We start from the raw sequence: 18,518 nt of genomic DNA, 5'->3' as shown, positions 1-18,518 counted from the left end.
TGAAAACTTTAATCTGAAGGAAATTTTGAAGACTGTGTACTTTTTTCATTCCACTTCACACCTGTTTCATATCTTGTGTAGATCTATCACATACAACCTCAATAGGCTGCGCTGAATTTAGTCATTTTTTATGTGACAGAATGAATGTGGTCAAGTATGAACAAAAAAAAAAAAAGAAAGCTTTTCCAAGACTCTTCCTTGGACCTTCGATGAGCCTTTTGAATACGAATTGCAACCGTTATCAATATATTGTTGTGGTTCGTCTAATTTTTTATAAGTTTTCCTCCATGGCGCCTGCAGCTTACACCTTCAAGGCAACAAAATATGACTTTCATGCTGTGTTTCAGACAACTTGTTTCTTAACTTCTTACCTGTAGGACACACGACGTGGCCCTCTGGGACCTCCTGGAGGGGTATTTCATGCGGATGGATGGGCTGCGATGGGTAAAACTGCTGCTGGGGGTGGACCACGCCCGGGAGCTGGTTCTGAGGACCCATTGCCACTCCTCCACTCTGTCTCTGGTAACAGACAGCGGACACATGCTCCAAAGTTAACTTGCATCCACGCTCGTTTAGTGCTGCATGGTTCATCTGCACAAGGACAGTTGTTGAAGAACAGTTCCTGCACTTTGTCAAGGTTACGCTAACATGTGTTTGTACTTCGCTGCCTTTAGTTTAAAACTAAAACAGCTGTCAAAATGTACACTATTTGAGAAATTGACTTGATGTCGTGGTGCCTGTAATGCGTATGTGGGGTTGGATGTTGTGAAGCTACAACAGAGGAATCTGTCCGGTAGCTTTTACTGAGAGAGCAACCTTAGGTCTTGAAAGCTGCATTTTGTCATTGTTTTCATGCGCAGATAAGCCCCGCGTCTAAATTTGACTCAACGGGGTTTATCTTTTGCTGTGTGCGTGTGTTTTATTTTGTTTTTACTGCAGCTTATCACAGAAATGTCCATGCCAGAAGATGAACTAAACGAGGGGGGGGGGGGGGGAGTCTAAAGTCAGCACTTGACGCAGGAGCCAGAGGAGATATTGAATTCTGTTTGGATACAGGGAGGGAGATAGCCACTGGGCCATTTTTAGCTAATCCAAACCTTCATTTGACAACAAACAGAAGCAAAAGGAAATGTTTTTTTGGACATTTTAGAATGAAGCTGGTGAATATCTCACAACAATTACACGGGTATGGTGGTCTCCCTGCTTTCTTTTGTAGTTTTGGCCAAGCACTGTAAATACTGAGAACTACATCAAATTGCTCATGCTGCAACTGATTTGCTCGTGTTATATTTTTCAACTTCTCCAGACAGTGTTCCATGACTGTATTTGCAATATTTAACCAAAAAAAAATAAAAATAAAAAAAAATAGCCACAATGCCAGCCTTTTCGAATGTTGTTTGTCATCAGTGTATCTGACAGCCTGGCAGACAGAGTGATCTGATAAGCAGCCTCTGTTTAGGCTGAGCAGCATTTATCACCCAGCTTCACGGATGCCTAATGTGGTCAGAGGATCAGGGGTTAGGGCAGCCTTGAGAGATTTGCATGGAGCGCCGCTATCTCCTATCGAGTTTTGCGAGCGAGTGGGGAAAGTTAGATATGTTACGGCAAGAGCTACATGGGAGATTTAAAGATTAGGCAAAGATAAAAACAGGATCAAATCAGACTCGGTCAATGTGAGAGGAGAACAACTTTAAATGCTGGGCCAGCAGTTTGAAAACATAATATTCTTCATCAGAATTTAAATACAGGCCACCCTAGTGATTCGCTACTTCTAACATTGGACCACTATCTGCCTTATATCCATCCAATGCTGCAAATTTTTTTGTATTGTTTGTATTTCTGCCTTATTTTCTCCTTTCAAACTTCGGTTTGAAAGGAGGAATTAGGTTTCAACACGCGACACAAAAAGACACATCAAAATAAACTGACAATATATAAAAAGAAAAGAAATTCAACAATAATGAAATGGTGTACGTGTGTGTTTCAAAACATCAAAGCAACATCGCAAAAAGTAAAAAAGAGATACTAATATTTCAGCTCAAGCACCAGTTGTTTGTGGCCATTGTAAAAATAACTGACCTCTCCTCGACAAACAGGATGGTTCATGAGGTAAGTACTTAATCATAGGAAACCATATGATAGCAAATAGCTCCTCGTTTCCTAAAGCAGCACACGTTCTCCCATGAGGGATGGCTCTTAATGTTTCCTCGTACCACCGTGTGACAGGAGGTGGTTTGTCTTTTTTATCCAATTAATGAGAACGCTTTTACGAGCCAGCGGTAGCAATTTTTTGCATAATTTATAATGTGATGGAGTAAGCATACTTTCCTTAGAGGGAAGACCCCAGAATAATAATCAAAAAAAAAAAAGAACAGGGCCTTTCTTGACCCAGACCTTGAAGATGCAACTCAGCTCCTGAGATGAAGCACCCAAACACTTTTTAGTTCATTTACAATTGCAAAAGCAATGGTAAAAGGTGCCAATTTTCATTGTGGCATTTTATTTTTCTTCTCATAACCAAGAGCTGAAACCTTGGTAGAAGCATGCAGAGAATCCACTTCGTATAAGAACGTTTGCTTGGCTGAAGTTAGCTGGACAAACTAAGGGATTGTCTATTTTGGGCCTTAATGCAGCTTTTTCAAGGTGGATAAAAGGGTGGGGTGTGACAGATGAAGAAAAAAATAAGTGAATCAAAGAATAAAATATTTTTTAATTCCTTACTATTTCCTTTTTATGTGTTGTCAAATGGGAACACTGTCTAAATTAAGTGTAAAACTCAAGATGCAGTTTAAGTTTGAGCTGTTTTCAGATACTTTGGCTTGTTCCTGATAGAAAAATGACAGGAACCTGAAACAATCAAGCATCATTAGTCTGCATTTCTCAGGCTGGATTTTCTTCACCAACAATGCATTTAAACAAATTCTTACATATGTAGCACATTTATTCCTCATGATGTATTTTGGTTGTTCCAGATCTAGTTCCAGACACATTTTCCCTCTAACCGGTAAGGACTTGTGATTCAGCTCCCGCTGTTCTGCCCCTGTCTAACTATTTGAATCTATCTGTATGAAAATACATTGCTTTTAGGGAGTGCTCGCATCTGATATTGCAGCAAATAATGTGATCTCCAGCAGTCCAAACTTCCTTTGATTTTTGCTGAAATGTCTAAAACGTCTTTGGTTTGAGTTCAGCAATTCAGCGACAACCTTTTTTGGCGTCATCTCTTCGGTTTGAACAGTCTCTACTTGACTTTTTTTTTTTTTTTTTATTCATAGTTCTGATCTCAGTAATTTAACTTTTAGCAATTGTTTCTTATTTTCTAGGCTATGTTCGCAAACGCTGAGCTCATGTGCACTCTGACACAACCACTGCTTGTGTGGAGTCATGGTGAGAAGAGTAATTACAATTGAAACGTACCAAGTCTTTTTCATGAAGTCAGTTGCTGCCAGTATGCACTTTTGCCTATAACAAGCCTAAGCTGTCATCATGATGTCCAGATATAAAGATATAAAGTGCTTATATAAGAAATTTTTGACCAATCTGTATAATCTGACCCAATCTGTATAATATGATTGAATTTGACATAGTAAAGTGCCTTGAGATTACATGTTTCATGAATTGGCGCTACATAAATAAAATAAAATTGAATTGAATTGAATTAAATGTAAACTTTGACCTTGTTGCATCTGCATTTTGGGAAACTGGACTGTACAGACTTTTACTTTCAAGGTGGCGCTACATAGCGCTATTTGCTAAATCCAGCTGCTGCAGAGACAGTTTCTTCCCCAAGGCAGCCAATCTAATGAACACTTAGCATCCAAAGGGCCCCGATTGAGACCATGCTTATTTTCACCAATCCAATTATAAATTGGTATATTAAACATATAAATACTCATATTCACAAGAAATAATATTTATATTGACCTATTTTTTTTGCTCTTGTACTTGAAATGTCTTCATTGGGAGCAAAGTGGCACCAAGTGGAATAATTAAGACACGAGTTTTTAAATGACATTTAAATGATTTTATGATCTGAGAGGTGCAGACATGGAGAAGTAGGATATTCTACAGTCTTGGGGTAGGTTTGTAGGCTGCCTTGTTCACACAAACCTTTTTTTATGAAAAGATGTTAAAGCTTTGTAATGGCTATTCGAAAAAAAATATTGACTTTGTTGCCTTCAAGATACTTTTGAACTAATTTGGTGGTATGCATTTTTGTTTAAATTTTAACTTCCTAGCTGGTGTGCTAAGATGTCACTTAAATGTTTCCAGGTATGGTTCTGTTCACATTGTGCCAATTATTGCATAAAGTGACCCCATCCAGCTGGCAGCAAAACAACTACATGGCATGCTGCAGCCACCCATGTGCTTCAAGCTTGTGATAGTGTTCATAGGCAGGCAGGTCTCCACCTGTTCCTTCAAATGTAACAATGGTCATTATGGTCAAATGCTTTAGTTTTGTTTTTATTACACCACAGACCATGTCCTGTGCCAAGTCCAGGGCATGCCCTTGAGTGCATTTGAGAGCTTATTTTTTTTTTTTTACGTGGCTTTTGGAGTAATGGCTTCTTCCTCTCTGAATAACTAATCCTAGTTGTTGCTTGTTTCACTCTGGATAACAATATTCTCTTACCGGTTTACCTATCAGCTTTTTTTTTAAAAAAGGTCTTATGCTTTTATTCAGGGGTTAATACACACGTTTCAAACTTTCTGGGACACAGAACTCCTTATTGTCCTTGAACAGAACGATGGAGAAACATTCCAGTGGGGTTTGTACTTATATTGTATAATTGTTTGAACAGATTAGTGACGAACCTTTATGCATCTGATGTCCCGATGTCTTGGCTGATTTATTTTGATTTGCCTGTGATGTCACACAAGGAAACATTGTGTTTGAAGGGTTGCCTTCCATCAAATACAAAGTTGCTTATTGTGATAAGAATTAGGTTGCCATGACTCATTTTTATGCATTTGGACTATTTGTTTCCTTCCAGAAGAAACTGTCTCTTGTTCACTCTGACCACTTTTAAGGTCCATTCTGTTTTGTAAAGCAGCACCCTGTAACATTTCGCCACTAGGGGGCGCTCAACCTGTAATTTCCAGGTTTAGCACCCATGAGGGGCACTAGCGACACCTCCCCGTCGCAAAATTAAACAGTTGCCTAAAATTAAACAGTTTTGGAATCTGATAGCAGAGCACTTTAGACCAGCCGATTAAAAGGTCATCGAGATGTAAAAGCAAAGCCACATTCACCCCTCTAGATTAAATCCTGTATCATAGTAGCAAAAATATGGCTGATCAGGAAGGTGTCATATCTGTTTTGTTGTTACGGCAATCTGAGCTCAGACTGCTGCAACCTAGAATGAGTCATGTGACCCAAAGAGGTGTTCTAGGTCACATGACCCACTCACACAGACAGATCCGACCCTCTTTAGTTACATAGATGAGTTTTTGAGAAGGGCAGCCAGCACGGAGCATTGAAATGTGCCAATGTTGTTTATTTACCTGAAAAAATATATATCTGAAACCAAGCTAATACTTGGGTCAAAACTTACACAGTGCTGCTTTAATAAACTGATTTACACTTGTCACAGTCACACCTTGATTTATCGGTAATATCCCAGGAACTACTACATACCATCTAGTCTTACATACTGTACATGTTGCATGAAGATAGTGTGTCTGAGTAAAGGAGAGTTTATTTCTTTTTGCACTTCTTGGCATCTGCTTCCTTTGGGGTTAATTCATTGGGTCTTCATTTCTATGAAATAAAACATCCAAACAAGGTTTTGGGCATGTTGCTGTAGACCAAACATATGTGCAAAAGTCTGCTCTAGTCAGGATGTGTCACACATTAACGATTGGGCGTTTTCATACACAAGCGTCACACAATTATGAATTCATAAGGGTGAAATAAGTGTTGCTGAGAAATGCCTCCCTAACGTTTTAAAGGTAAACAGAAGCTGTGAGGTTTCCCAACTTCTGTTTCTCTCTAGGTCTTAAAGGTCCAACAGTGACATCATTCCAAACATGAAACATAACACACACGAGACCTGGTTCTTTTTTTGACTAAATTTATGTAAATTCAAGGGAATACAGTCACCAAAGTGACACGGCATAACCTTTTGACCAAGCAACCATGGTATACAGTCTTCTCAATTTCAAAGGCAAGCCTCGCCACCTGAGCCAATTAGGTTCTCTGTGGCTGCATCCTTCCGTGTTGTCTATCAGACCAGGGTGGGGTTGCCATTTGCATGTAACCTCAGTCTATTATCCTAATGTGCTGGTGCTCTGCATACAAATGGAGGCATTTATTTTGCTGCTCCTTGGCCTTCACCCTTCAAATGCTCACCTGACAGGAATTCAAATGTTCCCACCTACCGCCGTCTCTGACTTTGTGTTCGGCGCTCTCATTTTGGACACTGAACGAAGCCTCGGCGCTTTGCCGCACAGATTGTCAGCGAACACCGGGGAAAGGTGTTAGATGACAGGGATTCTCTGATTGTCAGACTTCCTAGCCCTTCCACGAAGCTGATGCAGAACTGGAGATCTCCTTCAGTGGCAGACTGCAACATCCTCGATTCAGAATAGGGGCAAATATCAAAAATCCTTCCTCCCAGCACCTGTTAGGCTTTATAACCATAATTGCTCCAAACAAACCCAATAAGTGGTAAGATCCTAGCTGCTAATTGCACAGTTTTGTTTGCTTGTTTTTGTTTTTTTATTTCAGGTAAATAGTCTTGTTGCTTTTTAATCCATAAGAACACATGCAAATGTTGTACTTTTTTTATTATCATACTCAGCTCCGCATTTTCATGAATCTGACTTTCCTATTTTTATTAACTGCACGACATTTTTTTTCCTCATGCTCTAATTGGACCCTTACTGTACAATCTCTTTTTCTTGCTTTTTGTTTTTATGTTTTTACCTTTGTGTGAATCTGCGTGCTTCGCCTCGCCTTTCACTTTGCTGCTGGCCCACCTGACTTTGCCCACCGAGAGACAATAAAGGATATTCTATTCTATCTATTCTTTTGTTTAGTGGCAATGGAGATGCTTGCAGGTTTCATGATTTATAGTAACGCTTGCTAAATAGGAGTGCATAATGCAGGATGGTTGTGCAACCTAGGGGAAAAAGCTGTCTTATTCAACAACTATTTCCTAACTTTGAATGAAATCATGAGGAACAGTGTGTACAAACAGAAACAGTCTTAATGCAACGCCGGTGGATTAAACTGTCCAGAAAAAAGTATGCACTTTATGTACCGGACAGAAGAGTTGCCAAACACACAGGCAGAGGCTTCTGCACGCATTCCTGCAAAGTGAGCTCCTGACACACGTGCGCACACACATTTCAGCCCCTCTCGCTGCGAGCCATCTGCGTGGTAGGTAGCCCTAACACAGGGATAATTTACGACGCAGGTCCTACCGTTGCGCCCAGACGGTCACAGGGGTGAAGGGCTGGGTAGGAAGAAACTGGATCCATGTAGTAACTCATCGCGGACACGGCGGACAGGAGACGCAGGGCCTGTTGAACGGATCAACATGCAAACAGCCCAGGCAGGGTGGGATGAGCTATCTATCACACATTGTTTACACTTGGTGTGTACATCTCTGTAGTGTCTGCTGTGTTTGTGTGTGGGAGTAGGGAAAAGAGGGTGAAAGAAAAAGAAATTCGAACTGGTTTTCAAGCTGAAACTTCAGCTATTTGGTTCTTGCAGCTTTAAATAAAAACAAAATTTTACTGGATCTTTATTTAAATAAATGATTCCTTCCTACACAAATCTAACATTCCCATCACTTCCCCCTCTGTCTCTCTCCCTTCCCATTATGCTATCACCTCCTTTCATCAAACCCACTTCTTCCTCCTCCTACCCCCCCCCCATACCCACTATCCCTTTTCCTCCTCCTCCTCCTCCTCTTCCTCCTCCTCAACCCGGCTCCCACACATGTTACTTCTCGCTTAACTACAGACGCAAAGCTTCAGGATTACATTGGAGGGGAAACGGCGTATATGGGCAGTGGCATTCTGCAACACAGGTCCCCATCTTCTTCACATTCATATGTAAAGCAATTTGGCATTTTCTAGACTGTGTGGCAGCTGCTGACAGACTGCAAAGCGTTCAATGCGTGCAGATGTTCAGCAGCTCTAAAAGAGTCAGATGCGCCTGTTTCAGAGAGGAGGGGAGGAGGAGGGGTGGGGGGGGGGGTCATACACAGAGTGAATAAAACTCATTTCTGCCATTCAGATTATTCGCTCACCTTGGTTTTTTTTGTTTTTTTTTGTTTTTTTTTAATGATGCAATTTTGTAATAAAGAAATGGAAATCCTTGTGTGAGTTTTATCATTTACAGCTGAAATTCTGTTTATTATAAACAATTTAATGGGAGGCTATAAATTGATAGGATGTTTCAATCTTATATATAATCTTTATATATATATATATAATCTTTATATATATATATATATATATATATATATATATATATATATATATATATATATATATATATATATATATATATATATGAAACAAGCTGAAAGTGGCGCATCTTGCCAAAGGCGCGCTTCGCATGAATTCATCAGAATTCCTGCGGGGAGAAACTGAAACTTTACAGGCAAGCACTTTCCGTCGAGCCCAGACAAGAGCCCAGCCCCATTCAACCTCTCACGCTTAGTTTTTTTAAGGAATAAAAACTTCTCACTTACCGATTGCAGTGCTGAAAGTTTCCTGTGGACGCTGGGAGCGCTGGACAGCTGAGAATGACAGCTGAGCTGCGGACTGTAGAGATGCTGTACCTGCTCGCAGCGAGACCCGCGGAGGAAGGGAAATTATGCACGTTTCTAGTCCCTCCCTCAATCGCACGGTGATCCTCTCCAAATCCCAGTTTTTTTCCCTCTGCGTGGACTGGAGCGATCTCTGGACTGGACAGGCAGCCACAGCGCAGGTGGAATCTTGAACAGAGAGTCGACTGGAGATTTCCCTTTATTCTGTAATTTCCCTGCTTCTCTAAAACATTCACAGGCACATTTTAATGAAATATCATCAAAAAGTGCATTCATTTCTAAAGTAAAGCCCATTCATAGCGTAGATTCGGTACACAAGAATGACTGACAACAAGCATTTGTTTCTGTAGATTTTTGTTACTTATGATTAACAGCAAAACATTCCCAGCTTCCGTTATTTTATGAAATTTTGATGTTAGGCTGTATAAAACCCAAGAAAATCTTTTAACACAGTAATATGCTGTAACCATGTTCTAGCTTAAAAAAAAGACAACTGACATGACAGTTATCCCAGCAAACAGTCACTGACAACTCTATACAAGGAGGGAAACCACAGAAGGTAATTTCTGTAGAAACCATTTGTTAATAGAAAAATGCATTAAGCAAACTTATATAGAAAGGGGGAAGTGTGGTAATAAAGAGTGAACTAATAAGATAGTAAATAGTGGAATCCTTTTTTTTAATCCTTTTTTTTTTTCTCCTCAGACCAGGGAAGAGGTTTCTGATACTGCCTTGGGTCCAGTCCTGAAGCACAGACTGTGACCTTAGTCCACCTAACTCTTGAGGGAGCTTTGCTTCACCATCCTCTCGAGGCTGCAGTCACCAATGCTTCGTTACTAGGAGTTTTCACAATAAAAGGTCATATATGAAGTCATGTTCACAGGGAGCTGCATACAAGCAAGAGATGACTAAGAGCATTTTTTCTCTTTTGCCAAGGTATGACACTAGCCTCGTGAGACCATCCTGATCTCGCGAGCTTTCAAGGTTTCACTCGCAGATCAGTCTGGCTACTCTCCGTTAAAGAAAATTTGGAGCCGTTCACCAAACGAACGTCCAATCAGCGTTGGCTTTGAGGCGGGTTGAGGTGTGACGCAACGGGAAGCGCGACAGTTCAGTCTAAAGAACATGGCGGCTTCAGCCGATGAAACTAGCGTTAGCATGGCTATCGAGCAAGTTTTATCGGAATTACAGAGTATTTCTCTGCTGAGCTAACGAGCCTTTACCTGCAGCAGCAAGAGTAGCTTGGCTTGTGGTTGTGTTTTCGTCGTGTTACAAGCGACGACGAATCTGATTGGTTTATTTGGCCCGTCTATCACCAACATAGGCCAATCAGCTAACCAGTATTTTCGCCCCTTCCCAAAATTACTTCAACGGAAGGTTTCCAGATGGATATGCGGAGCAAATCTATCTGGCAGAGTCAGGTAAGTATGACACTGCTTTTATTGGCTTGGGTTGGGTTGAGGTGTGGCTTAACACAAGGAATATGACAGTTGTATTCCACATCCTGGACATATCCTTGTGTTGAAGCCATTGAATCACTGACTGCAGTCTCTGTTCACACCTTTTGAATCTTGATAAAACTCCTAAATGGGCTTAGTTTCACATTCCTCTGAATACAGCAGATGTCACTTGTCTTCTTATTTTCTGCAACAGTTTTTCCTTCCACACAGCTTTCCACGACTATGCTTGCATGCACCATACTCAGTAACCAGCTTCTGCAGCAACAGTCTTCCCCATGATTGGGCAAGTAATATTATTTTCAAAATATAATATTGGTCCTTTAAATGAATTAATGTTTGGTCTAATATATTAATTAAATGTGGGGTTTCCATTTAGCTGTCAGCCAGAAACATCTAAATTAACAAAATAATCAGTGACATTTATACCTTTGTGTGATATGTAGCTATAAGAAATGTAAGTTGGAGTTTTTTCTACTAAATGAGTATTCAGTTTTTTAATAGAATTACAGAAACAGTTAAATATTTCATCTTTTATCAAATGTACCACCACCTTCTCCTTTTGTAAGTTTTGTATGTAATCGGAACATTATTACATTGACATTTACTGAAGAATTGATTAATCACTGGTTTTGTGACAAATTAATTACTTTATTCTATGCTAAATTCCTTTAGATCGTGTCCCCACTGTCATAATCAAACTGGGGGACTAGCAGGAGGGAGGCAGGGAAATATCACACAGAGAGGGTGTGACTGTGACAATGCCCAATCTTCCTGTTATATTTTCTTCCTCATAAACAGTATGCCAGATGTTTTTAAACATACCCAGATTGGTTTAACACTTCAGACAGAATATATAAAACATTTTAGACAATATGAAACTATTTTTTGCTCACAGATGTTGAGGTATGAGCAGATATAGCGACTGTGTTCTAAAACTGCCTTTAGTGTGGCCGTAACTTTGACAGGCAGCACCTAGCTAAGCATTATTGTAGACCATAGGTTCTGTAATAGTTTAAGGATCATAGCAAAATGTTTTAGGTGTTGACCTGGCCCAGACAAACATGTCCAACCCGTGGAGTCCCCACTCCTCGATGTACTGGACTTAAAGCATCTGCTGCGAACATCTTGGAACCAGCTCCCACGGCACACTTCTGCAATCTAATGGAGTCCATGCCTCGTAGGTCATGGCTGGTTTTAAGGCGAGGCGAAACAACTATATTCTGCAAGCTGGTCATAACTCTGCACCCGATAGCATGTTCATAGGTATGTCCATAACGGATAGAACATTATAAAAAATATTAAACCTTAAAGAAACCTCAACCGCAAATTCTACCACTGTGTGGTTGCACCCTCTGCACTTTCTATTTATCATACACGGCTGAATGTCGTATACCTCCTCCCCAAAAACAACCGGAGCTTGTGGGACACTGATTACAGCTACGGCGGCAATGTTGGCCACCCTTCTGTGAAATGAGAAGTAAAGTTCCCTCGGCACAGCGCAAGATCTCTTCCCTCTTGCTTTGATCACTGTTAGTGATAAGAAACCAGCGCTTTATCAGTGTATTTGCTTATTTATCACTTTATTTGATCACTTATTTCCATGCACCAAGCTTCCAACCTTTCCAGTACAGTGCCATAGCCAATAGCTGAGAACAGTGTGTCTTTCCCCTCTCTCTCTCTCTCTCTCTCTCTCTTGCTTTCTCCCCTCTATCAACCTAACACTCAACACTTGCGAATGATCTGAAACACCTTGTGGCTCCGTGATAATTCTCTGACCCCAGCGCAGCATTTGTTTGAATTAGAAAGTGCATGGTCCAAACCTCCTGACAACCACTGCTCTTAACAGTAAATCTTGAGTCTGGGGGTAAAGAGGTGTGTGTGTGCCTCAGAGAAGAGCTCAGGAGACACGAGAAGATGGAGGGTCAAGTCTGAGGTGAGAGGCGTGAAGAAGTACCATAAGGGGCTCGGTGGCAGGCAGGCAGGCTGCGTTTTCTCAAGACCTCATCTGAATCCCCCTGTGCTCCGTGGGCCTCAGCACCGTGGGCCTCTGGGGGACACAGCTGGGCAACACGTCGAGGGCAAAAAGGCGGGGGCATGACTTATTGCCACGCGGAGAGAAAAGCACGGGCTGTGCCCCTGTGATGAGACCAAATTGAATAAAAGCAAAGCCTCAATGTGATCCAGATCTTAAAGCCAATGCCGCGGCAATGCTGTTTCAATTAGCTGGCTCACCAGTTCAAAGGCGAGGCCCCCCCGATACCCTTCTGCTCCGCATGAAGCCGCTATCATCACATTGGCCGCTGCCTTTCACCTCCCCATTACGGTACCGTCCTTTTTTTTTTTTTCGCTCAGTGCCTCTATGCGCCTGCTGACTTGCGCTCATGTTTTCCATTAAACAGATAGTCGGAGCATTGCTATCGCAGCCTGCAGAAACCGGTTTCCAGACCTGCTAAACGTTTCTCTTAGCTAATAGGTGCATGAGATTATTTGTGTCATTGAGGATTACCCGGCTGGAAGCAACCCCTCGGGAGATTAACATGGTCGGCAGCGAATCTTGGCCAGGTTGTGGCATTTAAACAATTTCCAACAGGCCCAAAGTGTGTGAAGAAAATGTGTTCCCCGCATTATTACACCTGAATAAGGATAAATTCAGGTTTTCAAGACGTTTGCGTCAAATTCTAACCCTGTCTTCTACACGTCGCAGCTGAGACTGAGCACTACAAGCGACGTTTTCCCAACCCTTTGCACCTAGAGTGATCTTCTGCTGCTATGGTCCATCTGCTTCAAGGTTTGACAGATTGTGCGTTAAGAGATGATATTCCACGTAACTTGGCTGCTACCGCTGATTCACTGAGCTACTGTTGGATCTGCTACTGTTTTCAAAGCTGTGTCCCCATTCTCCTCTGACACAAGCAGGGTATTTTAGTCCACACGGCTAATGATCACTAGATACGGTCTCTTTATTAGACCATTGTCTCTATACCTGAGGAGTGGTTGCTCATGACAATCTCAGTAGATGAGGAATTTCCGAAATACTCAGACTATTCTCTCTGGTAGCGACAGCCAAACCGTGCCCCTGAAATCTCCTTTCATTTCCATTCTGATTCACTATACAAGCAATTTAACCGGTGAATGGATATCATGCAGCAGAGCTTCTGCTTCGCGATCTGGACTGGTGGATGTTAAAGACCAAGGGTGGATTTGAAGGAAATAGCTACTTAACCGTTTATCTTTCAGGAAGACAAGCCACGTTTAATTTTACTATGTTCATGTCGTGTATGAAGAAATTTTGACACCGCCATGATGGCGTCCGAATCCTTCTTAGTATGTGTCTTAGTGAGTTAGCGATCCATGATTGTTGAGAATTAAAAGCGGTGATTTTACTCTTAATTTTGAATTACATTAGACGGCCATGACCCATGTCAACTAGTTTAATGTTTTTCAAGAGGATTTGAAACTCAATATACAGAGTTCTCCCCTTCTGACTGGTTTTTCCGTTATCCCATTTTCAATTCAAATAGACGGACCCAACAAACACCCCCGTCTCTCTCCTCCCCTGAGGAGCTTCAGACTGGGAGTTCTTTTGTCTCATTTTCTCGTTTTGGATCTTCCAAAGATAGCGCTGACAGGTGATATTAATGATCTTTTATTAGCATCGGCCTGATTGCTGCAGATTTTCTGGAAGTGCTAGACAGAGGGAAGGAGTATAAGAGAGAGGCCAAGAAAGAAAAAAAAGAAGAATATGGAAGTCCTCCACCCACTACTTCTCACAGGAGATCGCCTCTCTCTTTGATAGCCTGCCCGAATCCCCCCATAGAAACTGCCCTGCAGATGTTGTTGCTGTATGCCGACTACAAAGAAAGGAGCCCTTTATGAGGAGAACATCTATTTTGGGCCTCAGTGTTTCCGAGCCTCGGTGCTCAGCGAGAGGGGCGCAGGCCTAATCTTTCTGCCGCTGAAAACTCTGTTTTATTCTCTGCCCACAGTATTTTTAGATTAAAGCCCAAATCTAATGAATAAAGTGAGGATGTAATATTTTATGACAGTATCAATGTGCTATCACTGCGGTGGGCTCGGGCCTGAAACGGTTCGCGTTGTTGTTGGCATCAGCAGAGAGAGAGAGAGAGAGAGGGGAGGGAGTTAGGGCAACAACCTTCTTGGAGAAGCCTTTGTATCAGGCTTGACTGCGTTCATTCACAACTGTTTGTTGCTCAGGCTCCCAGCTCCCTTGAAATCGCGGTCTGTGACTTTGTTGCACTGCTGACTGTGAGGCAAAGTTCCTGAGGGCAATATTAGCTCTTGATATTATTTTTAATTAAAGCACCAATCCCTCAGCCAAGTTGTCCAAACAGTCCTAAATGGGCCCTGTAAATCAGACAAACATCCTCGATATTTGACGGGCTGAGAGTGTGCACTATAGCCTCCAGATGGTTTGTGTTTCTTAAGCGTTTCACGAAGGGATGGTACGGGACAGCGATCTTCTGTTCGAGCCCGCCTCTTGACGGAGCGAGCTCTCCCAAATCACACGCTGAGTCGTTGGATCGGGGCCGAGGTCGCTCGATCTCCTCTTCCCTGTGAGTGGGTTTGTTTGTAGGCCATGCATCAAACTGCACATTTTAACTGATAGCTCTCCCATGACCAACTGAGTCCAGTGTTCAAGCCCCTTTTTCATGATTTCGCGTTTTACAAAGTCAAGCGTCGCTGTATGCTTGTGGGACAGAATCTGGTAGGCCAACGTTAAGCAGTAACGTAAAGGAAAGTGATACGGGGTTTTAAACTGTTTTTTTTTTTTACAAATGCACATCTGAAAACTGTGCTATAAATATGCATTCAATCTCCCTGGACCAATGCTTTGAACTTTAATTGCAGCTGCAAGCCCTTTGGGGTATGTCTCTGTCAGCTTTGCACATTTTGAGACTTAAGACAATTTTAAAGTCTGAAAAGGTCAGCTTCACAATAATATTCTTCGTTATGTTGGCGTATTACATAAAGTCCTATTGAAATACACTGAAGTTTGTGGTTGTAATGGGGGGGGATGAAAAAGCTCAATGGGTCCGAATACTTTTTTAAGGGACAGTGGACGTCCCACTTAGCATCGAAGAGCAGGTCCTAAAGATGTTGAGTCCAACTTGGCCCGGTTGATGAGCAGCTGGCCTGGTGCCACAGTTCTTCACTCTTCCATTCACACAAGCACACAGTCAAACCGCCTGGCCGGTTGTGAGCTTAACCCTACCCCCCCCCCCCCCCCCCCCCCCCCCACCCCTACCCCTACTCCAGTGGCGTCTCCAGCTCCCTATTCCTCTTCATTAGTGTCCCAGAACGAGATGCTTGTCGTGTAATTAGCAGAGAAGGTCCTTCTGAATGCCTGTGAAACACACTCTCATTAGAGGAGTGAAAGACGGCGTCTGGAGCTACAGAGGGGAGCTGGAGAAGCAGGCCTGAGAGGCACGAGGAGAGCAACAGGGGGAGGCAGACGGAAAGGGACAGAAAGGCGATAAAGTAAGAAAAAAATACATGGAGTACAAACAAACAAAAAAAACAAAGAAAGTGCAAATGCGGCATGTTGAAGAGAGAGGGGTTTGTTTGACCTGAGAACGACGAGGAGTGCGATCGCTTAACACTTTCATAGTTACAGTGGCTTTCAGAAGTATTCATACCTCTTGAACTTTGTCACTTTTTGACCCAAACTTTAATTTGCTCTCTTGAGATGTATGGTGATCGCAATCCTATTGTGCATCTTTGTGTGATGATAGAAAATAAAAGTCTGAAAAGTATGATCGTATTTGTCACTTTTTCTTGGCTACATCTAAATTAAATCTTGTGCAACTCATCGCCTTCACAAGTCACCTAGTCAGCAAAAAGAGTCCGTTGATGTGTAACTTATCCCAGTGAAAACCAGACATGTATCGTCACTAGTTACATTCACTTACGTCATTTTAAAACAAGAACTTCTAGGAGTGGTTTTACGGCACCACACTTTTCACTTCTGTCTGGGTAATATTATTTTAACATAACTTTCCTCTTGAGTGTAATTTCTGGTTACTCTACTTGCTTCACTGAATGAAAAACAAAATGCAGCAGCCTCAGACATTTTATTTAATTAAAGAGAGAATTTTTGTTTGTTCTTAAGCTTCTTTATTCTAATGGTATATGCTATCCGCTGAGAGCCTGCTGTGCATTTAGGACATCAAGTAAATACAGCCATATTCAATACAATAGAATATTATCGAAAAGTTCCTTTATTTAATGTACTCAAGTCACTAAAGGTAACACATTGCATAGGTTAACACAGACTGGTGATGAATGCTTTAAAGCCTTTATTTCTGATAATTCTATTTTATTTTATTTTATTTTTTTGCAGAAATGGGGCCGACTGTGGCTTTGATGAACAGTATATTTAATAACTTTAAAGGTTGATGTTTTTTCAAAAAGTACTTTTAATCTGACAAAGAAGCCTCTTAGGAATCCATACTCTAATTGATTAAATATGACTGTATACACTTAATAGCATATATTGTTACTCATAGTACTTTTCTTTGTTTGGACATATATACATTCCCTGTTATCTGTATTGGTTTCAAATTCTGTATCTTGTAATTTTGTGTGTTTCTACCATCTAAATACCATAATTTGCATATAACTAAATTTGTGTCAGCCTAATTCATCATTTTCACAAACTGAATAAAATGTCGTGATGACCAAAGAGTTACAATCTTGCCAAATACTTTTTCACTCATCTTCCATTCGTTTTACTTGAGTGCAGATTTGGGCAAATGCGCCCACATTTGATTTAAATGCAGCTGTTCTGTGATTGCCTCGGAGGTTTTCGAACAACATTAGCGGACAAGCAGCATCGTGAAGACCAAAAATCACAGCAAAAAACATCAGGGAGAAAGTTGCAGAGCAGTTTAAAGCAGACCGTAATTATAGAACAACCCCAAAGGCGTTGAACATCTTACACAGCCTTGTTCAATCCAGCTTGTTGGGGTTAATGGAAAGACAAGTGGAGCTTGATACAGGGCAAACCTGAAAAAGAAACCTAGAAGCTTAAAGAGACTTGAGACTAGGACAAAGATCTGCCTTTCAGCAAGTCAAGAACATTGAACACACAGTCAAAGCGACATCAAGAACAGGGAGCAAGACTTAAAAATTGCTGGTCACATATGCTGTCTATCCAGCACGGACAAAGAGTTGCACAATGTGGTTCTGTAGAATTGTGTAAGGGGTGGAGATATGCATGCCAATCCACAGCCAACATCTCAGGCTTTTATTCCTGAAGAAAGGTTTGAAGATCATATATCAAATTTTTTTTTTTACTTGAAAATGGTGTACTACTTTATGTGGTCTATCGCGTGAGCTTTCAAGAAAATACATTGAGGTCTGCAGTGGGAATCTGACTAAATATGTAAGAGCTCATAGGGTATGAATACTTTTGCAAAGCAACAGAGGTTAGTTGAAACATATTTCCTCCTTTTTTCGCCCTATTTTTTGCCTAGTTCATATATGATAAACAACTAAAAGGAAATAAGTAGCTAGAGCGTGAATCAACACAAACTCTTAACCAGGTGGCCCAGAAAACAAAAAGAAAGAGAATTACCAGACTGCCTCTTTTATTTCCTGCCCCATGTTTTCCTCAAATCATCCAAATGCTCCCCGAGGTTTGGGCTAACGTAAACTGGGCGATCTGTAGGCGTGGCACGTGTGCATGAGCCATGGAAATAAAAACAAGTTTAATGAAACAAAACAAAAATGCAATCTGTTTCCAAGCTTACAAGGACAAATGTGACTAAGTTTCCTGCTTTTTAACCCATTGTCCTGGTTGGGTCTTTTGCGGAGTTGTCGTCCCTACTTCCCCATGTCACGCGGGTGGAGCTTGCTGTGATTACAGGCACACAATCTATGAAATGGCTTTAAATTTGATGTTTCCTCCTAAGAATGGGTAAATCCTTGAAGAGTAAAAGATTAACTCAAAGTGTATCCTCCTTTAACGGAGTTAATCCTTCTGTGCACACTTTTGTTGTTGCTGGTAATTAAGGACTTGAGTCTGAAAGTCCACCTGAGGATCTCAGGCCTTAAAAAAATAAAAAACAAAAAAAGCACTGGATGATCATTAGCTCCACCGCATCCCTCTTGTGTTCACACTGATAACCGACAGCGGTGCCATTAGTCGGTAGGCCTGTTGGCTTTGCTCTCCTCAGTCAGCCTGTCAGGGGGTGTAGTCACGCTACAGAGAAAGGCCTTATCAGGGCGATGAGAGGGAAGAGGGAACTGC

The 18,518-nt window shown here is 41.5% G+C and overlaps 1 protein-coding gene across 2 annotated transcripts in view; it reads right to left on the bottom strand.

The window, feature by feature from the left end:
* The window catches only part of ets1 (v-ets avian erythroblastosis virus E26 oncogene homolog 1), a 47,040-nt gene extending 38,210 nt beyond the window's left edge, over window positions 1-8,830 (bottom strand). The window contains exons 1-3 of one of the 2 annotated variants that reach the window (XM_012866729.3): window positions 8,709-8,830; window positions 7,429-7,527; window positions 372-519 (exon numbers count right to left, since the gene is read on the bottom strand). In XM_012866729.3, the coding sequence (XP_012722183.1) occupies window positions 372-519; window positions 7,429-7,497 (217 nt within the window). In that variant the 5' untranslated portion in view covers window positions 7,498-7,527; window positions 8,709-8,830. The remainder of the gene's footprint in view (window positions 1-371; window positions 520-7,428; window positions 7,528-8,708) is intronic. The other variant, XM_012866711.3, reaches the window with a different exon arrangement.
* Between the last annotated feature and the right edge of the window lie 9,688 nt (window positions 8,831-18,518).

Source organism: Fundulus heteroclitus, chromosome 18 (assembly GCF_011125445.2).
Source record: "Fundulus heteroclitus isolate FHET01 chromosome 18, MU-UCD_Fhet_4.1, whole genome shotgun sequence".
Lineage (NCBI taxonomy): Eukaryota > Metazoa > Chordata > Actinopteri > Cyprinodontiformes > Fundulidae > Fundulus > Fundulus heteroclitus.
This window is presented reverse-complemented; position numbering and strand designations above follow the sequence as displayed.